Source organism: Geotrypetes seraphini, chromosome 8 (genome assembly GCF_902459505.1).
Source record: "Geotrypetes seraphini chromosome 8, aGeoSer1.1, whole genome shotgun sequence".
In the NCBI taxonomy this organism is placed as follows: domain Eukaryota; kingdom Metazoa; phylum Chordata; class Amphibia; order Gymnophiona; family Dermophiidae; genus Geotrypetes; species Geotrypetes seraphini.
In genome coordinates, this window is record NC_047091.1 from 62,141,942 (window position 1) to 62,162,452 (window position 20,511).

Here is a 20,511-nt window from a genome sequence, read left to right on the forward strand (position 1 = left end):
CACAACTCAGTCGGGGTTTTCAAGATTTCCACAATGAATAGACATGAGATTGATTTTGAATGTACTTCTTCCATTGTGTGGAAATCGTGAAAGCCTGACTGGGTTGTAGCCCTTGAAGACCGTGGTTGCAACCCCTGGCTTAAAGAGAAAATATTTTAGTGAGAAGCAGGGCTGTCAAGGCCCTGCCATAGCTTCCAAAGATATATTTTCAGTCCTGCGTCTTGCTTTTTACCCCTGTCGCTGGTATTTTCAACTCCTGTATTGTGCTGAGGTCTCTTTCTTGGCTAAAATATCACCACCTCCTCTCGACTCTGTACCACCCCCACCCCCCTGGTCACTGTCCTTAATTTTCATTCTCTTGAGCCTCCAACCTGTACGGTCTTCAGCAGGGCTGTGAAATCGGTAGATATATCCTTCGACTCTGACTCTTCAGTTTCTGGTACCTCCGACTCCAGGTACCCAAAATGTCTCAGACTCCACAGCCCTGGTTTTCAGGATATCCCTAATGAATATGCATATGGGATTTGCATTCCTAACATGCTTACTGCCTTCATTCTATGCAAATCTCATATGCATATTCATTAGGGATATCCTGAAAACTTGACCTTTTGGAGACTCACAAGGATTGGGAATCAAGCCAAGGTTTTCAACCCAGTCAATGGGAAACATCCATCCAGTCAGGTTTTCAGGATGCCCACAATGACCATGCATGAGAGAGAGTCTCATGAAGGCAGTGTAGAGATATCTCATGCGTATTCATTTTGGGTATCCTGAAAACACAAAGGGACAGTTTATGCCCAAGGACTGGGTTAGAAACCACTGGTCTAAACGGATCGTCCTTTGTGTTCATTTTGACGTGAGAACTCCCCCTCCCTCCTTCCCTCTGTATTTCAGGTCAGGTTGGAGTCTGGGGAAAGATGTTTAAACTCTGCATTACCTTGTGACGTTGCTGCCCTGCTGAAACAGTTTTTCCGGGACCTGCCTGACCCTCTGATTCCAGTGGAGCTGCAGGAGCCATTGTACCGCATCCAGGAAGTGGTGTCCGAGAGAGAAAGGGGGTCTATCACTGCGCTGGTGACCTGTCTGCTGCCACGCATCCGTGCCTGCACCCTGCGTTATCTCTGCACGTTTCTGCAACGCATCGCCATCAGGTGCTGTGAGATTCACAGGGCAGGACCCTGGCACCCTGCATTACAATGCCGCTTACACACAGGTGTTGGTCGGTCCTTGAGGGCTGCAATCCAGTTGGGTTTTCAGGATTTCCCCAATGAATATGCATGAGATCTATTAGCATACAATGAAAGCAGTGCATGCAAATAGATCTCATGCATATTCATTGGGGAAATCCTGAAAACCCGACTGGATTGCAGCCCTCGAGGACCGACTTTGACACCCCTGTCCAAGATGAAGCATAGCTTCCCAAACCTGCCCTATAATCGGCATAGTGAGGGTGGGAGGCACCCCTCCCCCGCCCTCATCCCTGCATCCCCGCTCCTTCCCCGATCTCCCCTTGCCACAGGCCTCCCCTTCCTTCTCCTGAACCTCTAATTGTTCACCACCGCCAGTAACAGCTTCTTCAACCTGCTCCTCATGAGCCTAGCGGTTCTCCCTCTGATGTCACTTCCTATGTGCGGCACCTGGAAATGATGTCAGTGGGAGAGCTGACAGTCACAAGGAAAACGTTGAAGTTGATTGTGGAAGGGAAGAGGGGCAGAATAGGAAGAGCAGGAGGGGTGCCTTGTAAAGCAGATAGATTTCTCACCAATATAAGTGCGTTTGTCTCAATTTTTTAAATTAATGGTCAATCTGAAGCACTAGTACCATGATTATGAACTTTATTAGATGGAATAAAGGTAGATTTTTTTAATGTCAATATGCTGTCATATCCTACATTTAGGGGTTTAAGTACATTTCTTTCCAGGGCTTTTATTTTTGTTTTTATATCTCGTTGGAACAATCTTTCGTATCTAAGAGGCTGCAATTCCTATTTGTTTTTTTGAAAATTTAAAAACTTGATTTCAAATCTCATTAGTTCATTCTTAAAGGAAAACTTTTGTATTATCCTTTTTTATAAGTTTTTCTGTTAACTGCATCAAGCCCTGTCTTGTTATAGAGAATTTTATGGTATAGAAGATGAAAGAATAGCGTAGAGTTCGAGGTCGTCTTGTCCCTGGTTCCACAAGGCCCAAGGCGTCCTGGGTGAAGCAGGCCTCCATTGCTTTGGCCTTCTGGACGTACTGGCAGTCTTCTTTCCCTGAGGTGCTTGGCCCTTGTTGGTTGTTTCTGCTTCCAGGGTCTTCCCCCAGCCTCTTCTCTCTTCCTGGTTCAGGAATTGGTTGGGCTTGGTGAAAACACTTCTGCCACTTCCAAGGCGGTTTCTAGAATTAGCTTAGGATGTTGTCTCGCAGCATGAGGTAGTCCATTCAGGAACTTCTTCAGGAGGAACTACATTTGCTATTGCTACCCCAGTCTTCTCGAGTTGCAACCACCTCCATGCAACCTCCTTTCAGTTTGTAGAAAAAACTGCCTGTAAGATTCTGGGATACAGCCTCTCTTTTTCAAAATGGCTGCCTGCACATCTTTATAGGGAGTGCAGTGATAGGGGTTGGCTCCCTGGAATGTAATTTGGCTGCCCCCTGTAAACAGGTTTCCAAGCTATGTAGTCCACATAGCCTCTGGCCAGCCAGCTAAGCGGACAGTACTTTCAAAATTCACCAAGATGAGATCTGGATCATCCTTCGTTGTCATTTTAGGTAATATGGGAACAGGGATCCAGATCCTTGTATTATTACTGATGTCTAGGCTTTGAGCCTTGTTGCAGGCCTACCAGTTTCTGTAGAACTTGTTGCTGCTGCTCCAAATGCACCTGCATAAACTGCTGCTGTTTCTCCATGTTTTATTGGCAGCCCTAGAGCATACTGAGTACAAGGGGAAAAAACCTGCCTGTCCAGCACTAACTATTGTTTTAGTTCCCTCTCTTGAAGCGGAGTTAATCCCCTTAGCCTCAAAGTATGGTGGGATATTAAACTCGGGGCCCAGATCCTGATGTTTATGGGTTCCACCTCTTCTGGCGGGTTGACTCGAAAACAAAACTCCCCGACTCCTGTTGCTTTACAGGATCGGGCACACAGAAAAACAGTCTCTCAATTTGACAAACAAAAGTTCTGAGCTGAGCCTAGAGATAATAATAAAAATAATAACAGTTTATATACCGCAGTACCGTCAAGTTCTATGCGGTTTACAAAAGATTAAGCTAAGGTACAAATTGATTGACTTTAAGAGGGATGGAAGAAAGAGAATTAATAGGACAGGAAATCCATTGTTGAAGAGAAAGTGATCAGTAGGACAAGTTAATTGCTATTGAGGGGAGAGAGATGAGTGGATCAGTTGTTTAGATGCTTTAGGAACAGGTGTGTTTTTAAACGTTTCCTAAATTCCTCATAAGTAGTGGGCGAAAGCAATTGTTCTAGGTCTTTACCCCATGATGCTGCTTGGTTTGAGAGAAGGTGTTCATGGTGTTTTTTCAGTTTGCAACCTCTCACTGGGGGGGGGAAACGAAGTTGGAATGTGAGCTTCTCTTGTGTCTGTTGGCTGAGAAGGAGAAAAGGTCAGCTATGTATTTAGGGGCAAGTCCATGTAGTGCTTTAAAGCAGAAGCAAGCGAATTTAAACTTTACACCTGCCTCCATCGGCAGCCAATGCAGCTGCCGGTAGTAGAGTGTCACGTGGTCAAATTTCTTTAGCCCAAAGATCAGTTTGACTGCTGCATTTTGCATCAATTGTAAACGTTGCATATTCTTTTGGGAAATTGCTAAATAGGCGATGTTCCAGTACTCAAGTAGACTTAGTACGAGGGATTGGACCAGGGTTCTGAATGCCAATGCATCGAAATAAGCTTTAATGGATCTGAGTTTCCAGAGAGTAAAGAATCCCTTTCTGATTAAGGAGTCCACCTGGTCTTTCATGGTTAGGCATTGATCCAGAGTTACACCTAGTATCTTTATGGTTGGCTGGATAGGGTAACTAAGTTTATTGATACGTAGTGGTGTTTTGGTATCAAGCGGATGTGGTGAAGCAACGAAGAAAGTCGTTTTTTTTTAAATTAAGTTTGAGCCTAAAGTATGTCATCCAATGTGCCATCACGTTTATGGCTTCTGAAACTTTGGGAATAGTTTCAGAGACAGAATTAGCAAATGGGATGATAATTGTAAAGTCATCTGCATAACTAAATAGTTTTATCCCTAGCTGGGTTAGCTGCGTGCCCAGTGAGGACATGTAGACGTGAAAAGCAATGGGGATAGTGAAGACCCTTGTAGCACACCAGATGGATTGCTCCAGGTGTCGGAAAGCTCATAATTAAAACATACCTGATAGGCGTGGGATATAAGGAAGACACGGAACCAGTTCAGCACCTCAACCCTGATATCAATGGCATCTAGGCATTGTAGCAGTTTCCTGTGGTCTACTAGATCAAAGGCTGAATTCATATCGAATTGCATAACCAGGGCATTGAGGCCCTTGCTAAACAGTAGGCGCAGATTGTCTAAGATAGCCGCAATTATTGTCTCCGTACTGAATAACGGTCTAAAACCGGATTGAGTTTCATGTAGGAGAGAGAATTGATTAAGATAATCCATCAGTTGGGTATGTACCAATCCCTCCATGATTTTTACAATAAACGGAATGGATGCTACCGGTCTGTAGTTGGATATTAGGGCTGAGGATTCTTTACGATTTTTTAAAATTGGGGTTATTATGTGACCATTATTAGAGAGGAACTTCCCATTTTTTAGGTTGTGAGCCAAGTATTGCATCAGCGATAGTTTAAATTCTAATGGTGCCGCTTTCATGATTTCAGGGGGGCATGAGTCCAGAACGCAATAGGATCTAGAGTATTTGAAAGGAGCTCCAGATCATGTCTGCCAGTATTTCATTTCCTTGGGTGTTAGCTATTTGATGATCACTAGGGTCGTTTGTTGAACAGTGAATTCTAAGGTTTTTAATTTTTGAATCGAAGTGCAGTGCTAAGTCATTTGCAGAGGGTAGCTTAATGTTGTGTGTGGGTGTGGTGTAGCGAGTGGTGTAAAATAAATTTGATCAGGTTGAATAGCTCTTTTGTATTGATTCCTTGTGAACCATTGCAAGATGAGTTGATTTTAGTGGAGTAGAATGCTTTACGTTTGTCTTATCATTTGTTTGTAGAGATGGTACTGCCACACCCTAAACACAGACTGCAAAGTCTTCTTCAAACAGGTAGTGAGGCCTGGTCCTCACCAGACCTTAGAACAAGGCTCGCATGTAGTTAGTACAAAGAATCGGCTTACTTCAGCCAAGCAGAATGTTTAGATGTTGAAGTCGAGGGGGATGCCGGGGTCGCTTTTCCTCCTATTGTCTTGGGCCTTCTGGAACTAGCATTAGCTCTGCATTATATACAGTACTTCCTGATAGCTGCTTCCCAGACTCCTCCTGCCTGTGTCACTTCCCCCTAAGAAGGGGCTACTTATATTAAGGTGGTCCTGAGATTGTGAGGGAGTATCTAGCAGGGGGAGTGGTAGCGTTCTACAGACTCGCAGGAACATGAAGATACTTACCAGTTATTTATTGATGGCAATGCTTTTCCAATTTAGAATCCATTAACTGTTTCTTTAGTTAGCATTTTAATATTTTGTATTTTGAAAATTGAATAAAAATAAAGTACAGAAAAGGATAAAGGAACTAACAATACTGCTAATAGATGATACATGGGAAATTAATACACATGAGAAAAAAATATAGCCAATTGTGCTCTCATAGCCCACATTGAATATAAAATATATTATACAACATTCTAAATAGCAATAAGCTCACACTTACAAAACAAGAAAAAGTGACATTGGTGAAAATTATCTGAGGGGTTAGTAGTCCATTTAAAATTGCAGAAAGTGGGTGTAGGCTTTAAGAAACAACCCCCAATCCCCCGTCTTATTATTATTATTTATTTTTTTTTTTTTACAAAACCGCACAAGAGGTTTTTAACACTGGCTGGCGCGTTGAATTCTCTGTGCTGCTCCGATGGTCATAAGAGTTCCTGGCCAGCGCTAAAAACCTCTTACATGGTTTTGTATAAAAAAAAAAAAAAAAAAAGGGTGGGGGGTGGATAAATATCCTACTTTATAAGCTTGGTTATCGGATTGCAAAAGTTCATAAAATTAACAGTATTAAATTCCTTCATTTTGTAGGAACCTTTTTGTTATACAGTGTTCCCCTGCAAATTTGCGGTTCGTGAATTGCGGACTCTCACTCGGCGGTCTGCTCTTCCTGTAGTAAAGTCAACTACACCAATCAGGAGGTGTGTGTCAAAGCAGCTCCTGAGAGGTGTAGCACGACTTTACTACAGGAAGAGGCGTTCGGAGCAGACCACGAGTGATTTTTTTCTTCACCTGCCGGTGCTCCAGTTGCTCTCTCCTTCCTCCCCTGCTTTTTGACAGGCGAAAAGCTGCATTCGTGGTTTTTCAAAATTCGCGGGGATTCCTGGAACGGAATCCTCCCCGTGAATTTCGGGGGAGTACTGTATATGAATTCAAAGTTGTTAAAACGCATGCAGATTGTGAAAAATTGCAGGCAGACCTTTGGAAATTGGAAGACTGGGCATCCAAGTGGCAGATGAAATTTAATATGGACAAGTGCAGAGTGAGGCACATTGGGAAGAATAACCCAAATCACAGTTACCGGATGCTAGGGTCCACCTTGGGGGTTAGCGCCCAAGAAAAGGATCTAAGTGTCCTTGTAGACAATATGATGAACCCTGTCCAATGTGCAGCGGCAGCTAAAAAAGCTAGGAATTTTTAAAAAAGGGATGGTTAACAGGACTAAGAATGTTATAATACCTCTATTGTTCCATGGTGCAACCTCATCTGGAGTATTGCGTTCAGTTCTCGTCTCCATAGCGGCACTAGAAAAGGTTCAAAGAAGCAACCAAGAAGATAAAGGGGATGGAACTTCTCTCGTATAAGGAAAGACTAAAAAAGATTAGAAGGAAGATATGATTGGAGTCTACAAAATTCCAAGTGGAGTAAAACGGGTACAAGTGCATCTATTTTTTTTTTTTTTTTTAATTTATATAAGTTTCCCTCATATTTATTTCGGGCAAAGATGTGTACCTCAGCACAATGCCTCAAATGTTCCTACTCTCCGTCTACTCTTGGACATCAGTTTTGGTCTTGTTCGAGGGTACAAACCTTTTGGCAGCAGATTCATCGACATATCCAGACAGCGTGGAAATACAATTTTGCCCTCAGTCCTGTACTGTTGTTCACATTGGACCATCTTCCTCTCCCCTCTCCAAAGGGGTTCAGGAGTTTTTTTGGCTCGCTCAGTGTTGTTGGGGGGAAAAAGGTGATTCTGCACTGTTGGATTTCCTAGGGTTCCCCTACACTTTCTCATTGGCGTATTTTGATGCTGCAACAGGCTTCTATGGAACGTTTACAATTTTCTGCTTTGGACACAGAACTGGGACGAACTTTTAATTTTTGTTGGGAACCCTTTTGGCTCACTTTAACACACAGAGCTCGTAGTCATTTGCTTAATGTTTGATTTTTATTCTGTAGCATATTTTGGAATGGAGTGTTTCATGTTGTATTGAAATTGGTACTGGGATGGGATGGGGGAGGGTGGGAGTTTTTGGTATGTGGTGAAGTTTGGGAGAATGTAGGTATTTATGTATTTTGTTGACCACCATGTACTCGTGTGTATTGTGTGTTCTGTTTTCTTTTGGAAAATTAATAAACAAATTGCTCTTTAAAAAAAAAAAATTACACAGACTAGGGGACACTCGATGGAAGTTGCAGGGAAATACTCTTAAAACCAATAGGAGGAAATATTTTTTCATTCAGAGAATAGTTAAGCTCTGGAACGCTTTTCCAGAGGTTGTGGTAAGAGTGGATAGCGTAGCTGGTTTTAAGAAAGGTTTGGCCAAGTTCCTGGAGGAAAAGTCCATAGTCTGTTATTGAGAAAGCCATGGGGGAAACCACTGCTTGCCCTGGATCGGTAGCATGGAATGTTGTTACTACTTCAGATTCCAGAATCTTTTGTTACTCGTTGGGATTCCGGAATCTTGCTGTTCTTAGGACTCTGAATGGAATGTGGCTACTCTTTTTGGGTTTTTGCTAGGTACTAGTGACCTGGATTGGCCACCTTGAGAATGGATTATTGGGCTTGATGAACCGTTGGTCTGACCCAGTAAGGCTATTCTTATGTTGTTGTTTTTTTTTAATTCTTTATTGATTTTCCAAACATCAATAGTGGAAAACACAAGTATATAACATATAAGTCGGTTCTTATGTTCTTATGCTCATTTACAATGTACATTTTTGGTGTTCCATGTTTTTGTTATCAATAAAAGAAAAAATATTCACATAAAACTGCCGAATAGAGAGATTTGGTTGTTTGTTTGTTTTTTAACTCTAAACTAAACTAAACCTTAAGTTTATATACCGCCATCATCTCCATGGATGTTGTGGAGCTTGGCACGGTTTACAAGAACTTAAAATATAGGAAGAGAAGGAAAAAAGGTTTTCATGAACTTGTAAGGGGGGATAGAATTACATTTTAGTGAAAAGCCAGGTTTTTAGTTGCTTGCGGAATAATTGGAGGGAGCCCAGGTTCCGCAGCGGGGATAGTAAGGTCGTTCCAAAGACCTGTGATTCTGAAGAGAAGGGATTTTCCCAGTTTGCCTGCATAGTGAGTTCCGTGTAGAGAGGGGAAGGATAGTTTATACCTTTGGGCGGGTCTGGTAGAGTCAGGACTCGAGGAGTTATAAGATAGTGGGATTAAGGGAGGAAGGATGCCGTGAATGATCTTAAAAGCCAGGCAGGAGCATTTGAAATGGATTCTGGAAATCACTGGGAGCCAGTGAAGTCTGACTAGGAGTGGGGAGACATGGTCAGACTTGCGTTTTGCAAAGATCAACTTGGCTGCAGTATTCTAGATTAGCTGGAGTCTTTGAAGACTTTTTTTTGATAAGCTTAAGTAGATGGCATTGCAGTAGTCTAATTTGGAGAGGATGATGGATTGGACAAGGACGGCGAAATGTTGTTGGTGAAAATAGGATCTTACTTTCCTCAGCATGTGGAAGCTGAAAAAGCATGATGTAGCCAAGGAGTTGAGGTGGTCATTGAGGGAGAGGGAAGAATCGATAATGATGCCAAGGACCTTGCTTGAACTCAAGCTGCAGTGCAGCACCTGAGGGTAGTGTGAAGAGGGTGGGCAGGTGTTCTAATTTTGGGCCGAGCCAGAGTAATTTTGTTTTTGATCATTCAATTTCATTTGTACCGAGAAGGACCAGGAATGGAGTCTCATTATGCAAGCTGTAATGTTCTCGTGGCGGTTGGTGAGGTTCTGGTCTGTCTCAAGGAGGACAAGGATGTCGTCAGCGTATGTGTAGATTGTTTCAAGGGGGAATAATTGGAGGAGTTTCAGGGAGGACATATAGATGTTAAAGAGAATAGGGGATAGGGGTGATCCCTGAGGTACACCGCAAGATGGTGTCCAAGGAACGGACATGGTTTCATTTGTGTTGACAGTGTAGGAGCGAGAGCGTAGGAAGTTTGAGAACCACTTTAGGACGGTGGATTCAATTCCTATCTCGGAAAGTTGATAAAGTAGTATGTCGTGGTGGACAACATCGAAAGCTGCAGAGAGATCGAATTGTAATAGGACAGCGAATTTGTTACGAGAATGTAGTTGTTGCACCTTAGAAATTAAGGAAACTAGGAGGGATTCAGTGCTGAAGCTGGGTCTGAAGCCATATTGGTAGGGATGGAGGATGGAGAATCTCTCTAGGTAAGAAGAGAGCTGGGTGGCGACTATGGCCTCTAGCAGTTTAGTTAGGAGAGGGATATTTGCTATGGGGCGGTAGTTAGATGGTAAGGAAGGATCGAGATCGGCTTTTTTCAGAAGAGGGGACAAGGCAATGTGTCCCATTTCGGTGGAGAACAAGCCTGATAGTAAAGCAGAATTTATAAGCCTGGTAAGGGAGGAGATGGCCTGCACGGGAATGTTTTCGTAAAGGTAGGAGGATGTTAACAGTAGGTTAGCGTAGCTATGTTAAAACAAAAAGTTTGGACAGATTCCTAGAAGAAAAGTTTGTGTAAACTATTACAGTAGACCTGAGCTAAGCAGTGTGTTTGCATCTTTTTGAGATCTTACCAGGTAATTGTAACCTGGATTGGCCACTGTTGTTCATGCAGCCCAGTGTCTGGTTTTTGTTTGGTCTGACCCATTAGTGTTTGGGAAACCCTGTTTGTGAATTTATTAATTTATTTTTTTTCTTTCTCTTGTTGGTGCATGCCACTTGGCTCTGTTTCTTCAGGACATTTGATCTGGTCCAGGTTTTGGCTCTGTTTCTTCAGGACATTTGATCTGGTCCAGGTTTTAGCACTGTTTTGCATATATAATAAGGAGCAAGTTGGCTTCACAAATTGTGTGCACCAGAATGTAAAATCGAGAATGAATCCATCTAACGGAACCAGTTGCTAAGCCTTTTTCTCTTATGTTTTCCAGTCTTTCCCTATCGATTCCATTCTTGGAGGGGGGAGGGGGTTCTGCCCTTTTTCACAAATTTAGACTTTGGTTAAAGACTATATCAGACGACTATAGATAAGTCTTAACATGACTGAGAGCCTGTGGTTTAGCTGGGACTGTCCCTGTGCTTTGGTTCTCAGTCTTAACATTTGTGACAGGGCTGCCGGAATCTGCTGTGCTGGCTCATTTACCAGAAGAGACTTATAGGTTGTTTCCTTTTGATACTGCCTTATATGAAATAACTTCAGATTTAAATCAAGCCTCATTATCAGAATCCGATTAAGCTACTATTTGAGCTGCTGCTTTATCTCGATGCTTGAGATCCTTGTTCTGCGGTGGGGAAATTTTCATATTAAAGCATCACAGCTACTGTGCAAGCTCTTGTCTCCACACACACTCGCTGCCCCGACACAGAACAGGAACAGCACAGATGGCAGCAATAGCTTCTCGCATGCACCCAGACACACGTGTATACTGCCCCAAAACGGACAGGAATGGCAATAGCAGTACAGGCTTGACCTATATGCTACTTGCTCAAGCTATCCTGGCATAGACGGTGGCAGTGCAGGCATCATCTGTCTACCTGCCCCGCCCTCTTAATACCCCTACCGCGATCAGCTGAGCCGGCTGTGGCAGAGGATCTCCTCATGACATTTGCGTCTGAAATAGACAAGAGGGATACCCACTCCCTCCTGCCGCTGATCCTCCTGACACCCATAAACCTACCCCGACACCATTCCACCCCCCTGTACCTTTTTGAAGAAAGTCCGGTTGGAGGGATACTTATTCCCTCCGGCCGGCAGGCCCACCTCTTCAAAATGGTGGACCTTCCCGGTGCATTCTGGAATGCACTGGGAAGGGACCTAAGGGCCTTTGGCCCAGGTGCCTGTTGGGCCTCCTTCCCGGTGCATCCTGGGACGCAATGGGCTTGGCCTAAGACTCTGATTGGGCCCTAAGGAGACGTCTATGTCTGCTGTAAACTCGCTCAAGACCACTTTGGGCAAGCCCATGCCCTGCCTTGAGCGAGCTTAGGTATCCCTACCCGTCCCCTTAGACCCACAATAAACGCCTAGTGTAGGTGTCTTGCCTTGGTGAGGTGTGTTTTTGTGTTTGTTTTTTTCTTAATGATAGGGAAAATGGAATTGTCCAATAAGAAAAGGTGCAAAAAAAATTGTCTTTCAACTCATCTGATCAATCAGGTAATCCTTTATTCTTCCAAAAATACTCGAGTATTTTTGGAAGAATAAAGGATTACCTGATTGATCAGATGAGTTGAAAGACAATTTTTTTTGCACCTTTTCTTATTGGACAATTCCATTTTCCCTATCATTCTATCTGTTGTGGATTTGTTTCCCCTGTGTGTTGCGTGTTTTTTTCTTAAAACATCCTGATTGACTTCCAGGCAGTGGTGGGACGCCTGCCACCACCTACAATCCGGATGCCCATTCATAGAATCAGCGCCTTGGTGTCTCTGGTTTTCTTGCCTCACTTTTATTGTGTTCTTATTGAAGGTGTGATGAGAACAAGATGGACTCTGGGAACCTGGCTCTGGTGCTGGCCCCCAACCTGTTTGCCAGCTCTGAGCAGAGCGAGCGACTGACAGTGGGCACTGAGAAGCAGCTGCAGTTGCAAGTGGCTGTGCTGGAAACTCTGATAACCAGTGCACTGGAAATCGGTGAGTCTTGGCAGCGTGGTGAGGCCCCCAAGCTATATAAAGCTTGGTGGAGGCCCCTTGTTAATAAGTTTTGGTACTTTTCTGAGATGCTCTTCAAGTTGCTGCTTTCTTTTTCTTTTCTGGTCCCTGCTTTCAAATCTTCATCATAAGCCTGAAAATAGAGCTCAGAATATTACCTAAATTCATTATGCGTGAAGCCATTTTAAAAGTACAGATGAAAGTAATTCCACCTCGCAAACATTTTAAATTTATTACATTTTCTGTACCGTTCTCCTAGGGAAGCTCAGAACAGTTTACATGAATTTATTCAGGTACTCGTGTGTTTTTCCCTGTCTGTCCTGGTGGACTCGCAATCTATCTAATGTACCTGGGGCAATGGGGGGGATTAAGTGACTTGCCCAGGGTCATAAGGAGCAGTGTGGGTTTGAACCCACAACCTCAGGGTGCTGAGGCTGTAGCTTTAACCACTGCGCCACAAAATTTTCAGAACCTACAGAACCTTTGAGGTCCTAAGCTATAGGTTATTTTAGCTTATAGGTAAATCCGTCACTGCTTGGCAAAAGTGGGTTTGGCTGATTTGTCGGTCATTTTTAACGATATGGGCTTATTCCCATTTGAAATTTGGCAAGACTTTTGCTGCTGTTGATATAGGGAGGATACACAGGCTGTCATGTTCCACTTTGCCTGGCTTGGATTGTGCTGCTGATGGCCTCCCTTCATCCTGGTGGCTGAGCAGTTGCTAAGGGCCTGAGGAGCCGTAGCCCAGGATTCCTGCATGATGGCACACAGTTGCCGAGGGGCTGATCCTCGGATCTGCTGCTGTTGTGCTGTCAACCATGAGAGCCAACTTTTCAAGATTTTAAGGGGTACTAAACCCAATAGAAATTCTCTCCCCCTGGACAAAGTTAAGGAATTTATTCAATACTAGTGTTTAAGCCCTTTACATTAATGGGTGCTAGAATATATGCCTGTCTGTCTTTGTTTGTCTCTCTCCCTGCTCCTGTCTCTTTCTTCCTTTCTTTCTGTCTCTCTCCCTCCTGCTATTTTTTTTCTCTCTCTCCCTGGCACCCTTTGTCTGTCTTTCTGTCTATCTCTGGTCCCCTGTCTGTCTTTATTTCTGTCTGTCTCTCTCCCTGGCCTCCTTTGTCTGTCTGTATTTCTTTCTGTCTCTCTCTAGTCATTAAGCCCGTTACATTAACGGGTGCTAGAATATATGTCTGTCTGTCTTTCTGTCCCTCTCCCTGCCCCTGTGTCTTTCTTCCTTTCTTGCTGTCTGTCTGTCATTTCCCTCCTTTTCCTTGTGCAGCAGCATGTTCACCCCATTTCCCTGTGCAGCAGCAGCAACAGCATTTCCCTCCCCCCCCCCACTTTCCTTTGCAGAAGCAGCAGCGGTATTTCCCTTCCCCTTCAGGTCCCTGTGAAGTAATAGCAGCATTTTCCTCCACCCCCATTCCCTTATCTCCCCCCCCCACTTTCCTTTGCAGAAGCAGCAGCAGAATTTCCCTTCCCCTCCAGGTCCCTGTGAAGTAGTAGCAGCATTTTCCCCCAACCCCCCATTCCCTTCTCTTACCGCGAGCTGTCCTGCTCCGTTTGGCCCCTCCCCCTTCCCTTCCCGTGGTGTAGCCTGCGTTCCAGTAGCTGGAGTCCTGTTCTTTTTCGCCCCCCCCCCTTCCCTTCCCGCAGGCTGGCCTGCTGCGGCAGAAGGTTGTTGTTGTTTTTTTTTTTAAAGTTTAAAAGTGCTGCCGGCGGCTCCTCTCACGATCCCCGCCAGCGTCAGAAGCCTTTTCCGACACTGGTGCAGGCTCGTGAGAGGAGCCAACACTGCAGCTTGAGAGGAGAGCAGGGAGTCCAGCGCTGCTGGCCAGTTTGACGAAGTGAGGACAGAAGGGCAGAGTCGCTGCCGAGACCGCTATGTTAGATGGAGTGAGGGACCCTTGTATGCGCGCATGCACACTCTGCCGACCACGGAACTACAGATCAGGCAACACGGTGGTAGAGTGCGCATGTGCGCTTAGAGTTTTATTATATTAGATTGGGGGGGGGGGGCTCAAGCACCCACAGAGCTGGCTCCTAAGGCTACCACTGCAGGGGATCCTGGTGAATATTCAGTATGGTTGTCCCAACACTGCGTCTGCTTGTAATTAGGACTTCAGTGCAAGAGTGCCTCCTCTGTTTGTTTGCTTGCTGACAGGAACTCTCTCTGGATCTCCCACCTCAGGTCATGTTCCTGAGTTTATTACAGCAAAACTGTCCTCTGTGCAGGACACGGAGACCATATGCTGCACTTCAGTGTCACAGGACAAACATGAGAATGTGGAAAGTGATGGAAGCTGCCAGAGAAGACGCAGGCGCAGCATGGGAGGTGAGCATGTACCCAAGAAATGCTCTAGTTGTCATGAGTATGGAGAACAAGGCCTCCTTAAAAGCTGATTTTGGGGGGGGGGGGGGGAAGTGTGATGTGACACTGGGACCACTGTTTCCTCTAAGCCAGGGGGTTCTCAACCCAGTTAGGTTTTTCAGGATATCCATAATGAATGTGCACGAGAGAGAGTTGCATGGAATGGAGATATACATGATGAATACGTATGAGAGATTGTTCTATCTTAAAAACCTTACTGGCTAGGTGTGTCCCAAGGACTGAATTGAGAGCCCCTGCTCTGACTGGGTGCCTTCCAACTGCATTGCTGCTAGTGGGTGATGATGCTTCAATACTGTGTGTTCAATCTTGGAGTTTTTCAGGGCTTGCCTATCCTTTACTATTGAAAATGTAATGGTGAAATAGCACCATCTGCTGGCAGGACTGTAGGTGGAGGACTTCTCAACTTAAAGCAGCAGTTCTCAACACTGATGTGGCATGGGATTGACACATAGTAGTAACATAGAAACATAGAGTATGATGGCAGAAAAGGGCCGTCTGCCCACTCGAAGAACCTTCCCTTTAAGAATTTTCCGGAGCTAACCCACTCCAAGAACCCTCTTTTTAAGCATTTCCCCGAAGCAAACCTACATGTTTATCCCATCGTCCCTTGAAGTCGAATGCGTTACTGGCTTCAACTACCTGACATGGAAGACCAGTCCATCGATCACCACTCTTTCGGTGGTTGATTCCTCTCTCCTGCCACAGCCCGGACAGCCTGTTAACACTTCAGGGGCTGCAGACATAAGAACAGCCTTAATGGGTCAGACCAATGGTCCATCAAGCCCAGTAGTCTGTTCTCATGGTGGCCAATCCAGGTCACTACTCCCTGGCCAAAACCCAAAGAGTAGCAACATTCCATGCTACTGATCTAGAGCCAGCGGAGGTTCCCCCTTGTCTTAATAACAGACTATGGACTTTTCCTCCAGGAATTTGTCCAAACCTTTCTTAAAATCTGCTACGCTATCTACCTTTACCCCAACCTCTGGCAGTGCGTTCCAGAGCTTAACTATTCTCTGAGTGAAAAAATATTTCCTCCTATTGGTTTTAAAAGTATTTCCCTGCAATTTCTCATCAAGTTCCCCTAGTCTTTGTAATTTTGAGGGAGTGAAAAATCGATTCACTTGTATCCATTCTACTACACTCAGGATTTTGTAGGCTTCAATCATATCTCCTCTCAGCCTTCTCTTTTCCAAGCTGAAGAGCCCTAACCTTTCCAGTCTTTCCTCATGCGAGAGGAGTTCCATCCCCTTTATCATCTTACTCGCTCTTATTTGAACTTTTTCTAGTGCCGCTATATCTTTCTTGAGATTAGGAGAACAGAATTGAATGCAATACTCCAGGTGAAGGGAGCACCATGGAACGATACAGAGGCATTATTATATCCTTAGTCTTGTCAACCACCCCTTTTAAAATAATTCCTAGCATCTTGTTTGCTTTTTTGGCCACCACCGCACATTGGGCGGAAGGTTTCATCGTATTGTCTACAATGACACCCGTATCCCTTTCTTGGGCGCTAACCCCCCCAAGGTGGACCCTAGCATTCGGTAACTCGAATTTGGGTTATTCTTCCCAATGTGCATCACTTTGCATTTGTCCACATTAAATTTTAACTGCCACTTGGGTTGCCCAGTCTTCCAATTTCCTAAGGTCTGTCTGTAATTTTTCACAATCTGCATGCATTTTAATAACTTTGAACAGTTTAGTGTTATCTGCAAATTTAATCACCTCACTCGTCGTTCAAACTTCCAGATCATTTATAAAACACCGTTCCCAGTACAGACCCCTGCGGCACTCCACTGATTCCTTTGAGAAAAATGACCAGTTAACCCTACCCTCTGTTTTCTATCTGATAACCAATTCCTAATCCACAATTGAACTTTTCCACCTATCCCATGACTCTTTAATTTTCTTAGGAGCCTCTCAGGAACTTTATCAAAAGCTTTCTGAAAATCTAGATGCACTATATCAACCGGCTCACCTTTTATCCACGTTTATTTACACCTTCAAAGAAGTCAAGCAGATTGGTGAGGCAATGCAAGTCTGGACTGAGGAGGGGGGAGAGAAGAGAAAGTGGTGCTGGACTCGGGGATGAAGGATGGAGAGGGAGCTGTGTTGGACTTGTATGTGGGGGTGACTTTGAGGGTAGCATTGTTGAACTTCTGTGGGAGGGGGTTTGAGGGAAGAATTTTTGACCTGGGTTGGAGATTTGAGGGAAGGAGAGAAAGCATTGCTGGACTGTGGGGGAATTGAGGGAAGGAGAGAAAGCATTGCTGGACTGTGGGGGAGTTGAGGGAGTTAAGGGAAGGAGAGGGTGTATAGTTGAACTGGGGGAGGGGGGTTCATTTGAGGGAAGGAGAGGAAGCATCATTGGAATGAGGATGGATTGAGGGAAAGAGAAGGAGCTGAACTTTAATGGGGGTTAGGGCTACAATATTGCTCCAGAAAATGGAGGACCGATTGAGAAATCCGGGTTTTACTTCCATTGAAAGAAATGGAAGTGAAACCCAGATGTCTCAATCTGTCTTCCATTTTCTGATTTGGTATCCCTAATGAGGGAAGGAGTAGAGCTGGACTCATGGGGGTCTTGGGGAAGAAAAGGGTGATGCCCTGAACTCAGTAGGGGGAGGAAAATATGCTGGACCCATGGGGGAGGGGAACAGGAGAGATGCCAGACTGGGTGAGGGATCCAGGAAAGAGGAGGAAGATGATCGGGATGTTGGGTGAGGGTGCTGGGCAGGGGAAGGTATCGTATCATTTTGGGTGGGGGGCTGGAAAACAGGGGAGATGGCATTTATTTGGGGGGGTGGGGTAGGGAGAGATGGACGGGGAGCTGTTGAACCTTAGGGGTGGAAGGGAAGGTATAGAAGACAGGAAATTGTTGAAACCTTAAGGGGGAAGTGGGGAGTTGCTGGATTACAAGGGTGTAAGAAGGAAGAGGAAGTAGAGAAACTCGGCATGATGGAACCATGGAGATTCTCAAGAAGATGAGTTGAAAAGGGAATGGGAAGTGAATGGATGAGAAGGGAATATCGGGGCAGGAAAGGAGTGAGACGTGAGAGGTAGGGGATGAGAGGAGGCAATGGAAATGTTGTTAGGTTCCTGTAAGTGAAATATAGATGGAGAACTGAAGAATGAAGTGGTGAAATTTTTAAAAATAGAAACAAGATGGGCAGATAAAGGCCAAATGGCCCATCCAGCCTGCCCATCTGTAGCATCCACTATCTTCTCCTCACCCTAAGAGATCCCACTTGCCTGTCCCATGCTTTCTTGAATTCAGATAGTCTTTGTCTCCACCACCTCTATTGGAAGACTATGCCATGCCTCAACCACCCTTTCTGTAAAGTATTTCCTTAGATTACTCCTCAGTCTACCACCTCAGGAAAGGGACAAGAAGAAAATATATTGGAGACAGATATAGTGAGGGAATAGAAAAAGATAAGATGTATGGACTGCACTCACTGGAAAGAGTGCAGAAGACAAACAGGAAAACATTAAAGAAGAAACTGGGACCAACACGTTTGGGAAAAACAAAGTAACCAGATGACAAAGGTAGAATTTTTATTTTTTTATTTTTTTTGGGGGGTGGGTTTAAAATTTATTTTGTGGCTGAATTATTGATATTTTATTTTCATGACTCCTCTGTTATGCTGTGCTCTTCTCATCGGTGAGGCCACCTTGTGCTTTTTTCTTCAGCTTTGAGAAATAGTGCATCACGGGTGTCTTTGAATTTTGTTTAGTACAAGGGGAAATGCGTTTTCTGTTTATTTTTCCTATATTGTGTTATATACCTAGTTTTGATTTCTGGGGTTCCCAGTTAAATTTTTGTCTTTATATTTCTAGCTTGTGATCCTTTGTTAAGACCATAAGAATTACCGTACTGGGACAGACTGAAGGTCCATCAAGCTCAGTATACTATTTTCAACAGTGGCCAACCCAGGTCCCATGTACCTGGTAGAAACCCAAAGAATAGCAATATTCCAGAGCACACTTCACCACCCAGCTGTACTGTCTACTTGTTTTATTGTTTTAATAGTTTTTACTTGTTTTACCTGTACTTACTGCTTTTATTTTTTTTAGCCAAACTTGCTCGCCTCTCCTCTGCCGGACTCCTCCCCCAATCAGGTCAGCGCATGTCCTACTTAATTGGACTATCTGCGGCGCACGCCGCAGAGGCGCGCGCTATTGCTCCTTTAGCGCGCTCCTTCGTGCGCTACCCGAGGGCGCTTTTACAACACAACCTGTTGATCGTTCTTTATCCCTATTAAGTTACAAATCCATACGAATTGCCTACCTAATATTTAATATTTTCATTTTTCTTTTTCATTCCCAATATACTGTTAGTAAGGGTGACTCTACTATGGTTCCTATATACAAGAATATTCCAGTGCATTGGGGTCATAGACCTTCTTTTTACAGACCCCCTAGAAACCTCCTAAATACACTCTTGACTATCCCTACTCCAACTTTATTATCAAGTGAATCTATATTAAAAACTTTAGTACCAGTCCATATACATTCTGCTTCTAATTTCTCTACTCTAAAATTAGGATTAATTAATTCAAGATCTCTTAAAAGCAAACATCACCTTCTTCAACAAAATCTTCACATCCTCTGTATTACAGAAACCTGGCTTTCTGAAGGTGAGGAAGCTTACCTTTCTTTTTGCTGTCCTCCTAACTATGATTATTACTGGAACCACCGCCACAATCGCAAAGGTGGAGGCTTAGCTATTATCTTTCTCAAGAACTTAATAAAGATACATGACCAATCCACCAATAATTCTGTTATTGAATATCTTCATGCCAAAATTAATTTAAATCATAAAATTGATCTTCTTCTACTCTATATCCCTCCCCCTATAGACCATATCAAGTTAACTTCTTTTCACAACTTAATTTTTGACTTTTGTTCAGCTTCTAACTATCCCGTAATATTGGGTGACTTTAACATCCATTTCAACAATCCTACTAATTCAAACACTTCAGATACATTAAATCTCCTCAAAGCTTTGGATCTGCAATCCGTGATCCATCAACCAACACATTCGGCTCAACACATTCTTGACATGATTTTTACATCTAAATCTCAAAATCTTTCATTCAGTTCCAAATATCTCTCCTGTACCCTGGTCTGACCATTATTTTATCTCATTGAACTTTTATCTTGCAGAACCATTACCTTTAAACCATCTTTCTGAAATCAAAAAGATCTCATTTAGAGACTTTTCCAAACTTGAAACTTCTGACATCACACCGTTCTTCTGTACTTCCACTACTTTTCCCAACTTTAACTCTATTGAGGAACAACTTCAATTTTGGAATTCCACCCTTGAATCTATTGTGAACACTAAAATACCTTTAATCTTAAAAACTGTTTCTGCTCGTAAACTAAAAAATCCTTGGTACTCCGAAGAACTATCTCTGTTAAAAACTCAACTTCGCGCTTCAGAAAGGAAATGGCGATCCTCCAAAACCCCATCTAACCTTCAACATTTTAGTGAAAAGGCTTCTCTCTATAAAAATAAAATCACTCAGGCAAAAAAAACATACTATGTTAATAAAATTCAAAAAGCAAAAAATTTGTCTGTTTTATTCTATATCCTAAAATCCATTAACCCGGAGACAAAAACCAAAACTACTAACCAAAAATCAATTTTAACAGCACAGGAATTGGCAGACTACTTCTGCCAAAATATTGCCACCATCAGACAAAACTTTGTTGGTAATAAGACAAATAATCCTGCAGCCAAGGATACAACTAACTACATACCCACAGCTAAATGCATTAATTTCAAAACACCATCCTTAGGGGACATAGAAGGCCACCTTAAATCAATTAATTTAAAGGGCTCTCGACTT

General features: G+C 43.6%; 1 protein-coding gene across 1 annotated transcript in view; it reads left to right on the plus strand.

The window, feature by feature from the left end:
* Positions 1 to 20,511, plus strand: part of LOC117364565 (rho GTPase-activating protein 11A-like) — a 53,314-nt gene that overhangs the window by 14,626 nt on the left and 18,177 nt on the right. Inside the window, exons 4-6 of the mRNA XM_033953886.1 lie at positions 895 to 1,151; positions 12,071 to 12,234; positions 14,453 to 14,596. Coding sequence (XP_033809777.1) covers positions 895 to 1,151; positions 12,071 to 12,234; positions 14,453 to 14,596 — 565 coding nt within the window. The remainder of the gene's footprint in view (positions 1 to 894; positions 1,152 to 12,070; positions 12,235 to 14,452; positions 14,597 to 20,511) is intronic.